The sequence below is a fragment of the Oncorhynchus clarkii genome, chromosome 24 (assembly GCF_045791955.1).
Source record: "Oncorhynchus clarkii lewisi isolate Uvic-CL-2024 chromosome 24, UVic_Ocla_1.0, whole genome shotgun sequence".
Taxonomy (NCBI): domain Eukaryota; kingdom Metazoa; phylum Chordata; class Actinopteri; order Salmoniformes; family Salmonidae; genus Oncorhynchus; species Oncorhynchus clarkii.
In genome coordinates this window covers 7,550,468-7,565,766 of record NC_092170.1, presented here as the reverse complement: position 1 = coordinate 7,565,766, position 15,299 = coordinate 7,550,468, and the positions used below count along the sequence as shown (strand labels likewise).

The window sequence follows — 15,299 nt, the reverse complement described above, 5'->3', positions numbered from 1 at the left end:
GGTAAATGGAAAACTGAGAAGTCTAAATCCGACATGATAGCATAATTTTCTTGTTTTTATTTTAGCATAGCCAGGGGCACACTCCAACACTCAGACATAATTTACAAATGAAGCATTTGTGTTTAGTGAGCCGGCAAGATCAGAAGCAGTAGGGATGACCAGGGATGTTCTCTTGATAAGTGCTTGAATTTGACAATTGTTCTGTCCTGCTAAGCATTCAAAATATAAAGAGTACTTTTGGGTGTCAGGACAAATGTATGGAGTAAAACGTACAGTATTTTCTTTAGGAATGTAGTTAAGTAAAAGTTTACATAATGGTCCCTATCAAGTGCACCTATAGGCTAGTGTGGTCTCAACCAAATTATCGAAGACATTCACGAAATGCATGCCTGGAGAAGCACAGAGCAAAGTTATATTTCTAAGATGGCTGCTGGGATTGTGTAAATAAAACTGGGCTGCATTACACACTGCAATGGATATTCCAACACTGAGCCCAATGTCTGCTCTGCTCTTGCTGATCAAAAAGTTGTTGTGTTTTGCCTAACCAATGGCTGTCCTGTGTATGCATATAGTGGCAGTCCAGGAGAGTCAAAGGCTTTCAAAAAAATTAGGCCTAGTCCATCTTGCGCATGGACAAGCCTATAGCCTATGTTCTGTTCAATTTGAGAAAGAGAGCAGGAAGATGAGGAGGACCTGAGGTCAACTTTGATAGCTTGCTACTACTATAATTGATTTTATTAAAAGCAATATGTTTCTTGCCCATGTCAGCCTATTTATCAGAGTTATTGACCTCACAATAAGCCATATTTGAGTAATTTACATTGTGGTGCTGACACTTGAAGCAGAAGCCCCGGCACAATCAGTCAGAAATGGACAGCTCATGATGCTGAAAGTAGGCAACTGAGTGGGCATAATTAATTTAATCCATCTTCATTCTAATTAAATTTTACTAACAAGATTTTACTAGTTTAAGATTTTGAAGAAAATAAAACGAATGAGATTAAATAAAGTGATATTTAACATCGCTTTGGTCCGATGCTTTATATATAGGAACAAGCTGTAAAATACCCATGAAAGACATGAATCCGATACATATGGGGATATCATTGTTCCGTTTCTTGGATATTCAGAGGCTGAGCTACAACCTTCCATAGCCGAGGAGACAATACATTTACTTTGCTTGAGAATTAATCAAATTCTGTCACTATCAATTGAGTAAACTGTTTAAACCAAGACAACTGGGTTTACTTGTGACCTCTCATTGGGTTAAGCCATGGAAGAAGAGTAGCCCGCAATTAAAGCTTATATTTGTTCTGCGTTGGTATGCCTACTCTGTCTGGGGTGGAAAGGTAGGCCTAACTTTTGAAAGTTCAGCACCATGCTCAGATTGTATTATTTGCAAACAGGGACAGTTTCGTTGCAAACAAGACACACTGATTTGGAGTTGGAGAAATATGATAAAATGAACAGATGCTTAACCTCTCTGTCCATTCTTATCTTGTAATTTCAGGTAACGTGTGGTATTAAAAAAAGTTTCCGCTATTATATAACAAAGTAGAATTGCATGAAATGTTTATAAAATATTATTTTCATGTTACTATATAGGAGATCTTTCCACCCCTACTCTATGGTAGTCTGCAAACCCACAACGGTTTGACCCGCAGCCCTGTGCGCTATCAAAATGGCCATGTAATGTTTACAGGACAAATACGTTTCTAAAACTGCATATCTAAGACTATGGTCTGTCTCAGAAGTGATGGTAAATGGTAGACGTAGAAATAAATGAAATATAGTGGATTATTTCGATTGGTCCACATTTTTCCTGGAACAACTTCGTCTTGTCTTTTACGATTCTATCATTGGCCAGTTGACACATGGGTGTGGCTGTGTACAAATTTTGTAGGAAGCATATTGAATGGTTTCATATCAGCGTTTTTATAGACGATTTCCGAAACTACCTGTAATAATTGATGGACATGGATTACACCGCAACCCAAAGTGTGTCCAGACAGCGTAAGTTAACGTACGTTGATCAAACTATTGGTAAGATGTCTGAACTTTTTGGCCTAGAAATGTAGCTAACCGGCATGCTAATACTAATAGCTAGCTAACAAGCTAACCCACTCGATGGCTGCTCTTCAAGCCAAAGCTAAACTAACTACCTGGAAAATGTTGCTAGCTAACTTGCTTTTTTTTGTGTCATATGCGGTGTGTTATCAATCATGACAGCTAATTTCTTACTAATATGGCTAGCTGACGCCATGTTGCACAAGACTGAGTTAGTTAGCTAGCTAGCTGGCTGTTAGCCACGTCATTAGATAAACTATCTGGTGACGTTGTCATATTCCATGTAGACAGCGAATCTGAAACATGTCTGATCAGTTTCGGGACACATTATTCAGGTGTAGGTTAGAAGGTCGCGCTATTCCCTCTCAAGAGTTACGATCTCAAGCCTTCACGTATTACCTTGCTTCTAAATTGGGACATGGGACTGTGCCTCTTGTTTTGTTAGCCTCTTGTTGGTCTCCGCCCAGTGTTCAATCAGAACTTGTTCCCAATACAGAGTATTCTATTTACGTCATTTAGCACCCCTTGCTTGTTCCATATTTTGTTGCGTTACATCCTGAATTCAAAATGGATTCAATATTTCTTTCCCACCCATCTACACACAATACTCCATAATGACAAAATTAATACATGTTTCAAATAAGCACCTTTGGCGGTGATTACAGCAGTGTGTTTTGGGGTAAGTCTCTAAGAGCTTTGCACACCTGGATTGTACAATATTTGCCCATTTATTAATTGTTAAATTCTTCAAGCTCTGTCAAGTAGATTGTTGCTAGACAGACATTTTCAAGTCTTGCCAAAACTGTAACTAGGCCACTCGGGGACATTCAAGTCAAATTTTCTTAGTCACATGCACCAAATACAACCGGTGTAGACCGTCCTTACAATGCTACCTTATATAATGTTACTTACCCTACATTATTCATCTCATATGCATACGTATATACTGTACTCTATATCATCGACTGTATCCTTATGTAATACATGTATCACTAGCCACTTTAAACTATGCCACTTTGTTTACATACTCATCTCATTTGTACATACTGTACTCGATACCATCTACTGTATCTTGCCTATGCTGCTCTGTACCATCACTCATTCATATATCCTTATGTACATATTCTTTATCCCCTTACACTGTGTACAAGACAGTAGTTTTGGAATTGTTAGTTAGATTACTTGTTATTACTGCATTGTCGGAACTAGAAGCACAAGCATTTCGCTACACTCGCATTAACATCTGCTAACCATGTGTATGTGACAAATAAAATTTGATTTGAATTGATTTGATTACAGTGAAATGCTTACTTACGAGCCCCTAACCAACAATGCAGTTAAAAAAATGTAAAATAAAAGTAACAAGTAATTAAAGAGCAGCAGTAAAATAACAATAGCGAGGCTATACACATGGGGGTACCGGTACAGAGTCGATGTGTGGGTGTACCGTTAGTTGCGGTAATATGCACATGTAGGTAGAGTTATTAAAGTGACTATGCATAGATAATAACGGAGAGTAGCAGCAGTGTTCTAGAGGGGGGGGGGCTTCCTTTTAGGGCCTCCCTCTGACACCGCCTGGTATAGAGGTCCTGGGTGGCATTGGGCTTGGCCCCAGTGATGTACTGGGCCATACGCACAACACTCTGTAGTGCCTTGCGGTCGGAGGCTGAGCAGTTGCCATACCAGGCAGTGATGCAACCAGTCAAGATGCTCTTGATGGTGCAGCTGTAGAACCTTTTGAGGATCTGAGGACCCATGCCAAATCTTTTCAGTCTCCTGAGGGGGAATAGGTTTTCTTGTGCACTCTTCATGACTTTCTTAGCTACAGACGTGAGTGCTACGGGTCGGTAGTCATTTAGGCAGGTTACCTTAGTGTTCTTGGGCACAGGGACCATGGGGGTCTGCTTAAAACATGTTGGTATTACAGACTCTGAGAGGTTCAAAATGTCAGTGAAGACACTTGCCAGTTGGTCAGCACATGCTCGCAGTACACGTCCTGGTAATCCGTCTGGATTTACGGCCTTGTGAATGTTGACCTGTTTAAAGGTCTTACTCACATCAGCTGTGGAGAGCGGGATCACACAGTCTTCCGGAACAGTTGGTGCTCTCATGCATGTTTCAGTGTTATTTGCCTTGAAACGAGCATAGAAGTAGTTTTGCTCATCTGGTAGGCTCGTGTCACTGGGCAGCTCTCGGCTGTGCTTCCCTTTATAGTCTGTAATGGTTTGCAAGCCCTGACACAACCGATGAGCATCAGAGCCAGTGTAGTACTATTCGATCTTAGTCCTGTATTGACGCTTTGCCTGTTTGATGGTTCGCCAGAGGGCACAGCAGGATTTCTTATAAGCTTCTGGGTTAGAGTACCGCTCCCTGAAAGTGGCAGCTCTAGCCTTTAGCTCTGTGCGGATGTTGCCTGTAATCCATGGCTTCTGGTTGGGGTATGTATGTACGTACGGTAACTGTGGGGATGACATCATCGATGCACTTATTGAAGAAGCCAATGACTGATGTGGTGAACTCCTCAATCAAATCAAATGTATTTATATAGCCCTTCTTACATCAGCTGATATCTCAAAGTGCTGTACAGTAACCCAGCCTAAAACCCCAAACAGCAAGCAATGCAGGTGTAGAAGCACGGTGGCTAGGAAAAACACCCTAGAAAGGCCAAAACCTAGGAAGAAACCTAGAGAGGAACCAGGCTACGAGGGGTCGCCAGTCCTCTTCTGGCTGTGCCGGGTGGAGATTATAACAGAACATGGCCAAGATGTTCAAATGTTCATAAATGACCCGCATGGTCAAATAATAATAATCACAGTAGTTGTCAAGGGTGCAGCAAGTCAGCACCTTAGGAGTAAATGTCAGTTGGCTTTTCATAGCCGATCATTAGGAGTATCTCTACCGCTCCTGTTGTCTCTAGAGAGTTGAAAACAGCAGGCAGAACAGTTGAAACTGGAGCAGCAGCACAGCCAGGTGGACTGGGGACAGCAAGGAGTCATCATGCCAGGTAGTCCTGAGGCATGGTCCTAGGGCTCAGGTCCTCAGAGAGAGAGAGAGAGAATGAAAGAGAGAAAGAGAGAATTAGAGAGAGCATACTTAAATTCACACAGGAAACCGGATAAGACAGGAGACGTACTCCAGATATAACAAACTGACCCTTGCCCCCCGACACATAAACTACTGCAGCATAAATACTGGAGGCTGAGACAGGAGGGGTCGAGAGACACTGTGGCCCCATCCGATGATACCCCCGGACAGGGCCAAACAGGAAGGATATATCCCCACCGACTTTGCCAAAGCACAGCCCCCACACCACTAGAGGGATATCTTCAACCACCAACTTACCATCCTGAGACAAGGCTGAGTATAGCCCACAAAGATCAGTCCAAAATCTCTTTATATCTGAAAACCTCCGTTTTGTCTGCACGTTTTCTTCAGTAATCCACAGGCACAAACGCAGTCACAACAGGCAGACAAAAAATCCAAATTGTATCTGTAAAGTTCATAGAAACATGTCAAACGATGTTTATATTCAATCCTCAGGTTGTTTTTAGCCTAAATGAGCGATAATATTTCAACCGGACAATAACGTCGTCAATATAAAAGGTAAACAAGAAAGGCACTCTCTGGTCGCGCACATGAAAAAGCTCTTTGACACGGCAGGGTCCACTCATTCAGACTGCTCTTACTCCCTTATTTTTCAGAATACAAGCCTGAAAACAATTCTAAAGACGGTTGACATCTAGTGGAAAGCATAGGAACTGCAATTTGAGTCCTAAGTCAATGGGTACTGTAATGGCATTGAATAGAAAATGACAAAAAAAATAAATCCTACTTCCTGAATGGATTTTTCTCAGGTTTTCGCCTACCAAATCAGTTCTGTTATACTCACAGACATTATTTTAACAGTTTTGGAAACTTTAGAGTGCATATGCTATCTTCTGGGCCTGAGTAGAAGGAAGTTTAATTTGGGCATGCTTTATATCCAAAATTCCAAATGCTGCCCCCTACCCTAGAGAAGTTAAATCCATTATTAAAAAATGGAAAGAATATGGCACCACAACAAACCTGCAAAGAGAGGGCCGCCCACCAAAACTCACGGACTAGGCAAGGAGGGCATTAATCAGAGAGACAACAAAGTGACCGAAGGTAACTCTGAAGGAGCTGCAAAGCTCCACAGTGGAGATTGGAGTATCTGTCCATAGGACCACTTTTAGCCGTACACTCCACAGAGCTGGGCTTTACGGAAAAGTGTCCAGAAAAAAAGCCATTGCTTAACCTCTTTGGAATAGGGGGCAGCATTTTCACTTTTGGATAAATAGCGTGCCCAATTTCAACTTCCTGCTACTCATGCCAGGAATATATGATATGCATATGATTAGTAGGTGTGGATAGAAAACACTCTGAAGTTTCTAAACCTGTTTCAATCATGTCTGTGACTATAACAGAACTTATGTAGCAAGCAAAACCTGCTACATAAAGCGTCAGAGCTATGGGCCATTTCACTCACAAGGCAAAATGGGACATGGATTGGCTCCACTGTAATGGAATGGAATTGTAGTCATGAGAACGGCTAAGAGTACCATGGTAAACTTACTGATTTGGTAAAGGATATGAAACATTAGGGCTACCCATTTCAATAGGTCAGAAATAGAGAATCAGAGATGTGCTTCTAATGAATAACAAACATTGTATTTCATTATTTAGGCTTATAGGCTTTTTTGAGACAGACTAGAGCTGGACGATATGGACAAACATCTATAACGCGATAAATTGGCACGATAATGAGAGATTCGAATAACTTTAAAACAGTGTTTAGCAGTTACTTTTGTTATATGGCGCTTAACTACTACTGCTACTTGTAATATTGTACCATTTGTCCAGTTAGCAATAGCCCATATTAGCAGACTTATTTAATTTCAAACTTCACATTCCTATACTTAGTTATTGATATCTGTAAAATCCTCGGTTTGGTTGTCACCGATCATTTTTGGTTTATCGTCCCGGCTCTACACTAGACCACGAGTGGAGATCTATAAGTGTGTCCGTTTTTGAAGTTTAATTTTGAAATAGAGCCTACTTGTCCCGGTTGACCTCTCTCTCTTTGAGAAAGAGGTTCCTAATCTCAATTGATCTCGTTAAGTATTAATAATAAGATTAGTCTACGGTGCAGGCCAATGGATGTCTGTGGAAGGACAAAGTATACATTGATAGGAAGCGGCTGGGGTGACATAAGGGTATCCATCTGCTTAGTGGGCGATGTGATTCTGCACTCGGGATAAAACACACCCAGAATTGATGACTGAGAACAGGGTTTATCTTACACATGGAGTGAAGAGACCCCGTTATAGGCACTGTCTGCTTAGGCTAGGCTATTTGTTGAATTGTGTCAATGTGCACTGCATAGCTCCTCCTTTTGCAGCTACATTTGGGTTGTCCTTCAAAATGCATTGGACGTATTCCCCACTCCACTGACCAGAATGTGCTTTCATCCACCTCTTGGGTGACAGATCCCGAAATGAGGAACACGTCAATGGACGGGACAGACCCCAGTCAGCTGTTTGATGACACCAGTGCAGCGCCGGGGGTGCAGCCCACTGGGTTCCAGGGCCAGGGTGTTGGGACGATGGGCCACCCCGGCCGGACCCTCCTCTCAGACCCTATGTCCAACTTGGCCATGGCTTACGGGAGCAGCCTGGCCAGCCAGGGCAAAGACTTGGTGGACAAAAATGTAAGACTCATGGTAGTGACGGTACATAGTTGTGGTACCAGTTAGTAAGTAGCAACATGATGTGTCATTAAGTGGGCCTAAATTGTCTTGGTTTTGTTCCGTTTAATCTACAGCTGGATCGTTTCCTCCCCATCTCTAAGCTGAAATATTACTTTGCTGTGGACACAGTTTACGTGGGCAAGAAACTCGGCCTGCTCGTCTTCCCCTACATGCACCAGGTACTGATGCCATGTCACCCTGTGTTACTATGGTCACCATCTGTTGGTATTGCTTGTGTCCATGTCCAGACTCCGAGCTACCAAGCTGATACTGAACTTACGCCCTAGGATGACTCTCATTGAATGGGTGACTAAAGAAGGTGTATGTTTTTGTTTTGCTTTTGATTAGAACTGGGAAGTGAGCTACCAACAGGACACCCCAGTGGCTCCACGCTTTGATATCAACGCTCCTGACTTGTACATTCCAGGTAAAGGCGATTTGGTCAGGTCTACTACCCTGACTGAACCAAACAAATAAAACCTGCAACTAGCCTATTATTGTTTTAACATTGCTTTATATTATTTTCCAGCAATGGGTTTTATCACATACATCCTGGTGGCTGGGTTAGCGCTCGGAACACAGAACAGGTAAACTGGTCCACTTTGCACCTTTCTTCCCAGTTTTCTGTATAAAGAGTATTCTGAAACGTGTATCTACCCTAATCTCCCCTCTAGGTTTACCCCTGAGATCCTGGGCATGCAGGCCAGCTCAGCCCTGGTGTGGCTCATCATGGAGGTGCTGGTTGTCCTCCTCAGTCTCTACCTGGTCACAGTGAACACAGACCTCACCACCATCGATCTTGTGGCCTTCTCCGGATACAAATATGTGGGGTATGGTTGGTCTCTCTCTCTCACTTGCTCTCTCTGACATGATTAGTATGACATTGCGGTTTGAGTTTCTGGATTTCCCTGTCTTTCAACATGGAAGTTGTCTTAATTATATATTAAAGTTGTAAAGACATGATGACACATCAACTACTTGGATGAATTGTGAAAGATTCACTTGTGTGTGCAGGATGATTGTAGGGGTCGTGGCAGGGTTACTATTTGGTCGAACGGGATATTACCTAACGCTGCTGTGGTGCTGTATATCCATCTTCGTCTTCATGGTGAGTAGCAGGAAGAGCGGACGATAGATTTACTCCACCCAATGTCCCCTGCTAGCGCCTTGACTACTGTACGTAGGTTCACAAGCTTGATTTTGGCTCCCTCTGTCTTGGTCCTCTCTTCAGATCCGCACGTTGAGACTAAAGCTCCTGTCTGAGGCAGCAGCCCAAGGTGTGTTGGTTCACGGGGCCAGGAACCAGCTGAGGATGTACCTGACCATGTCCATCGCAGCCGCCCAGCCCATTTTTATGTACTGGTTGACCTATCACCTGGTCAGGTAAGACCACGAGCTGACCAGGAGTGTTTCATCTGACAAGACACTACCTCTCTATGGAAAAATAAGACTGTTCACTGACCATCACTTCTCCCCACCATTCGCTGCAGAGGTGCGGGACACATGCACGGATAAATAAAACCACACACAAATGGCATTGTAGAATTAGCATTGTGCGAAGTCTCACAGTACAAGTGTAACAGTAATGTTGACCTGTCTTTTGTATTGTTTTTTTTAATGTAATTGTCTAAGAAGGATAATTGACTGGCTCGTCATGTTTTGTATACTGTAATTAGTTATGTTTTCTAAGTATTTGTGAACATATGGTTGTATATTAGCAATCTTGCTTGGGTCCTCAATCGCAAAAGCTTTGACTGAGCCAAGGATGGAAGCACAGTTAAGGCAAATTCATAGCCTACGTAAGTAGGCAACGCAAGAATGAAGTTAGCTTCGTAAAATGGCTGTCCTGCAGAATTGCATTGCAGAATTTGCAGCCCACGATTTGTAATGTGTCATAACTACGCAGGGAAACCATTTCATGTGGCTTATTGTGTTCTTGCGTTACATACTTACATTGACCCAAAGGCTTTATCATAATTTGCCTGCGCCGTCCAGTGAACACACAAAAAAAGCGCTCTTAATGTCCTTAATCACAGGATGATGTATGTAAACAGATTTGTGGATGTGTGTTTGTAAATACGAAAAATGCTTTTTGTACATCTCTTGGTGCCACGAACTGAAGCCCAAACAAAGACTTTCAATCATGTAACAAAGTCATTAAGTCATCTTAAATTACAGCTGATGCTTTTTTAAACAAGCTTGACAAAATTACATGAGCATATGACACTGTAATTGATTTTCAGGCTTCAAACTGGAAAAGTGGAAAAAATATTTAATGGTTTAAGATGTTCAAATACTAGCCTCCATTTCAAATGTAGGCCTAATTACTAGAGATATCACGCTAAAATGGTGTTGCTTGCCATGCCTCAGTTGCTTTTATGAATATTTGATATACAGAGGCGGAATAACATGGATCCTCTAATGCACTCTTCAACTTGATAAATAAACTGAAACTGGAGTACAAATTTGATATGGCTTTTTTAAATTGAACTGTTATGAAGCTGAATATGTCTCGTCCGGTATCACTAACATACACTCAAACTTTGCTTCCTATTGATACAATTTTTTTCCAACAGGAAATAAGCTTTAATGGACAATGGCTACATTGTATCTATGTAAGATTAACACCTTAGCCCTTTTCCCTCTCTGCCCCAGGTTAGGATGATATGGTAATCAATAAGGAAAGTATGATAAAGCCTGCTTACCTTGACATTAGCAGATGTATGTCAGATATTCCTGTCAATCTTGATCCAACACTCCTGCTCTGTCCCCACTGTCACATGGCACAATCAGATAACAGACGTTGTGGTTTACACCTTGGATTAACATGTGGTTGTCATCCGTTCTTGATCGGATCACTATCTAATCGAGATGTGTTGCGTTACACATGGTAATAAAATGTGTCTTATCCACCGCTGCTTCCACATTTTGCCCAGATGCCATGGTCCCTCCCTGTATGTAAATTAATTCAACCTGTCTTGGACCTCCCATTATGAAACAAGCTGTATAAATTGAAAGGAAATGGCACGTTTTGTTTTATACTCATCATTACAGCCTACTTTTTTTATCCAATGATTTAAGACTGGCCATAATAGCCTACTGTCCCAATTAACCTTGACCTGTCCACGGCCGTACAAATAAATATTCTGAGAATCTCTCCCATCCCTAAAAAAGTCCCCACGCAAACGAGCTGAGTATCTGGATGTGTGTACAAAATATATTGAACACTATAAATAGAAATGACACGTAGGCCCTAATGCCCACAGTAAAAACCAAAACAAGTTAAAGTAGGCTACAAAGTGCATCTGAGTGGCGCAAAGCATTATCCAAACAGGTTTGGACAGGGTTGTTCTTTACGCATGGATGTTGTCTTTATATTATTGTAATCTTGTATTGAAAATAACCCTTATATAGGCCTAAAAAGCACCAAATTTTTAAAAAAGCGACAGGCTGGGAGTACAACCGTGGTTTCCTCCAAATAATTGATCAGTGATAAATCGCTAACGGAACCTGAATATGATAACCTATAGCGAGACGTGGTCAAATTATGAAAATGCTTGGATAAAAGCTGCATTCGATATATTGGACAGTGGCCTTGTTCATGCTTACAGAAAGCTATGTGACTTATAAATAGTCAAATCAAAAAGGATTGGATTGTAATACCAATGTATTATTTTCATATCTGATAGGCCAATAGCAACTGAAATGGACTTCACTACCCGCTAACCTTTCATTCTGGCTAGATTTAAATGTACAGGTGGAAAATGTGGCCTACACATTACACTTAGCCATATACCGTACTTGTCAAGCACTGAGCTTTTCCGCTGCCACCCAAAGATTGTAGTTGTATTATTGTTTTGCATATATTGTATCTGTTAACATTGTGTTATATTTAAACTGTGCTACTTTAGGATTTTACTATTTGTTAATAATTTATGATTGAACATTTATTTACAATTTAGTCTTTGAAAGCGAGAAACCAATAAAATCTACTTGCACTACTACATGGGTTTCTGACAATGTTCTGAGAAAGACAAATCTACATTTTTCAGGTGATCTCTGTATAAAACTATTATTTGGTATTATGTTCACAATTCAATGTGTAAAATGAGATCAGTTATGTCTCTCATGAAGATGGCTGTCCGTAGTCTGATTGGGTAGCGACAATATAGAAGAAAGACACAGGTGTGGTTTTACTTCGCAGACAAATATTATTCTCTATATGCCTGTCGACAGAAACTCTCCATAGATGACCACAAATCATTTATCCATCTGGTTTGACTGAAGTTTTTTCCTTTTGAGTTCTCAAAAAAAATAGACAAGTGGTGCCAAGTATTGCAAGACAGTGTATTTCCAGATTCATAGCTAAGTTCATATGTTCAAACAGTACTCAGACCCCTTCACTTTTTCCACATTTTGTTATAGCCTTATTCTAACACGCATTTAAAAACTAATCTACACATTACACCATAATAACAAAGCGAAAACAGGTTCAGAAATGTTTGCAATACCTTTGACATAACGATTCAGACGCTTTGCTAGGAGACTTGAAATTGAGCTCAGATGCATCCTGTTTCCATGGATCATCTTTGATGATCCTTTAATACACTTTATTGGATTCCACCTGAGATAAATTCAATTGATTGGACATTATTTGGAAGGGCATGACCTGTATATAAAGGTCCCACAGTTGACAGTGCATGTCAGAGCAAAAACCAAGCCGAGGTCGAAGTAATATGCAGCATTGTAGGTCCCCCAAGAACACAGTGGCCTTGATCATTCTTAAATGGAAGTTTAGAACCACCAAGACTCTTCTAGAGCTGGCCTCCCTGCTAAACTGAGCAATTAGGGGAGAAGGGCCTTGGTCCGGGAGGTGACCAATAACCAGCTGGTCACTCTGACAGCACTCCAGAGTTCCTCTGTGGAGATGGGAGAACCTTCTAGAAGGACAACCATCTATGCAGCACTCCACCTATCAAGCATTTATGGTAGAGTGACCAGACGGAAGCCACTCCTCAGTAAAAGGCACATGACAGCCCGCTTGGAGTTTGCCAAAAGGCACCTAAAGGAATCTCAGACCATGAGAAACAAGACACTCTAGTCTGATGAAACCAAGATTGAACTCTTTGGCCTCAATGCCAAGCATCACGTCTGGAGGAAACCAGGCACCGCTCATCACCTGGCCAAAACCATCCCTATGATGAAGCATGGTGGTGGCAGCATCATGCTGTGGGGATGTTTTTCAGTGGCGTGAACTGGGAGACTAGTCGGGATCAAGGTAAAGATGAACGGTGCAAAGTACAGAGATCCTTGGTGAAGATCTGCTCCAGAGCGCTCAGGACCTCCGACTGGGGTGAAGGTTCACCTTCCAACGGGACAACAACCCTAAGCACACAGCCAAGACAATGCAGGAGGTGCTTGTCATACCCAAGACTTGATGCTGTAATTGCTGCCAAAGGTCCTTCAACAAAGTACTGAAAAGGGTCTGAATACTTATGTAAATGTAATAGTTTTTGTTATTTGTAATACATTTGCAAAAATTCTAAACCTGTTTTTGCTTTGTCATTATGGGGTACTGTGTGTAGTTTGAGGGGGGGGAAACAATTTAATTTCAGAATAAGGCTGTAACGTAACAAAATGTGGAAAAAGTCGAGGGGTCTGAATACTTTCCCGAAGGCACTGTATGTAGTATGCCATGGGGACACTTATGGCAAGGATACATTTTGGACAGTATACATTGAGTGTACCAAACATCAAGAACATCTTCCTAATATCCTACTTTCGGTTGGAAGTTGAAAAGTTTTTTCAGGTTGTTTCAATGACTTGAAAACAAAGTAATTTCAATGTAGTTTCATTCAAATGGACACAGTATCAAATTGGTCAATGAACAATTGTATTCATTATCACATCAATTCAGTAAGTACACAGTATTGATTAAGAACATTCAAGTTCTAATTGTCTTTATTCCACTACTAAAGAAGCATGACTAAAATCACCTGCTCATATTTCAAACATCCAGTGTGAGAAAAGACATGTATTATTCTATGCCTCACCATTATGTGAATTATTGCCAATACATATTAAACATAGGGGGTTTTCATTCGGTTTAAATATTTCTTAATTACATTTCATGTAACATTTAGTCATTATTTATGCAACCAACAATTTATTTGTACAATTATATTGTTTACAAACAATGGGGTAAAACAAGCTTATATTTTGGGGTGGACATTGCATCCTATTCTTAATCAATGGCATCAACATATTTGAAAACCAATGAACTGACCCATCAACCAACTCTTGCAAAACCAATGAACAAATATGTGAAAAAGCAACACATCTTAGTATGAAAAACAATATAAATTCAGTATGTATCATCCACCTTGTCAAAACTGTGCATGGTAGACTGACCAGGTGAACGCTATGATCCCTTATTGATGTTAAATCCTTGAGACATGGATTGTGTATGTGTGCCATTCAGAGGGTGAATGGCACACATACTAATTTGTATTTTCAAGGATCATCAATTTGTAATAGTTCCTATTATGCAAATGTTTTTCGTCGCCACCAGATTGCAGTATATCAACCACATGAGAAAAAAAATACGTACTATTCATCACTACCTTACAAGTTCTACTCAATAATACGTTTCACTACTCATTTACTACACAATTGGTAAGTCAGTACTGATGATGTTGACTGATTTTCTCATATGAACTAACCCAGTACAATATTTTCGTTCAGTGTACATGATAATCATTTTTAAGTTGTCTTTATAAGTCAACATGTTGGGTCCCACAAGCTGTCCCAACACAATGACATGAAAGTGAATTCTGACAGTGTAAAATGCCCTTCCTTTAGTTGACTCTATAATGTTGCATTCTATACCCATTTGAAGAGATACAAGTTATTAATGTGTTTAATAAGATTAAGGACTCTCTCAGGGGACCCTATTTTGTTATGAGAAATTGTATTTAAGTCCCAGCGCTATTCTGTATCTGCCTGGCTGAGTGCCATTGTGGTGAAAGGAAAACATGTAAGGAAATAACATACTTGATCATGTTCTGTTCTGCTCTCATTTTAATTCAAGTACTTTTCAAATACTAACTTGAGAAAAGGTCTGATTTTCAAGGTATTCCAGTACTTGAATTTTAGAGTGCCAAATTCAAGTACTTTAAGCACCTTATGCGAACTCTGCACACAACGGTTTCCTGTGTGTATCAAGAAAGATCCATCACCCAAAGGCCAGCCAAACAACTTGACAACTGTGGGAAGCATTGGAGTCAACAAGGGCCAGCATCCCTGTGGAACATTTTCAACACCTTGCAGAGTCCAATGTTTCATTTAATCCATTTTAGAATAAGGTTACAACAAAATGGGGAAGGGGTCTGAATACTTTCCGAATGTACTGTTTTTACTGTATCTTACTCTCCAAGACTGTCTCGGAGGTAGCAAGGCGGGGCGG

General features: G+C 40.9%; 1 protein-coding gene across 3 annotated transcripts; it reads left to right on the top strand.

The window, feature by feature from the left end:
- Positions 1-1,858: 1,858 nt before the first annotated feature.
- Positions 1,859-11,838, top strand: LOC139382879 (protein YIF1B-like). Of its 3 annotated transcripts, none has more exons than XM_071127125.1 (8): positions 1,859-2,013; positions 7,575-7,795; positions 7,909-8,013; positions 8,183-8,261; positions 8,364-8,421; positions 8,509-8,664; positions 8,849-8,942; positions 9,066-11,838. In XM_071127125.1, the coding sequence occupies exons 1-8, from the start codon at positions 1,971-1,973 to the stop codon at positions 9,219-9,221; spliced, it is 912 nt and encodes a 303-aa protein (XP_070983226.1). In that variant the 5' UTR covers positions 1,859-1,970; the 3' UTR covers positions 9,222-11,838. The 3 variants fall into 3 exon arrangements, with proteins under 3 accessions (XP_070983226.1, XP_070983225.1, XP_070983227.1); XM_071127124.1 differs by having other exon boundaries at positions 1,862-2,043; positions 9,066-11,837; XM_071127126.1 differs by having other exon boundaries at positions 1,873-2,023; positions 9,066-11,062.
- The last annotated feature ends 3,461 nt before the right edge of the window (positions 11,839-15,299 follow it).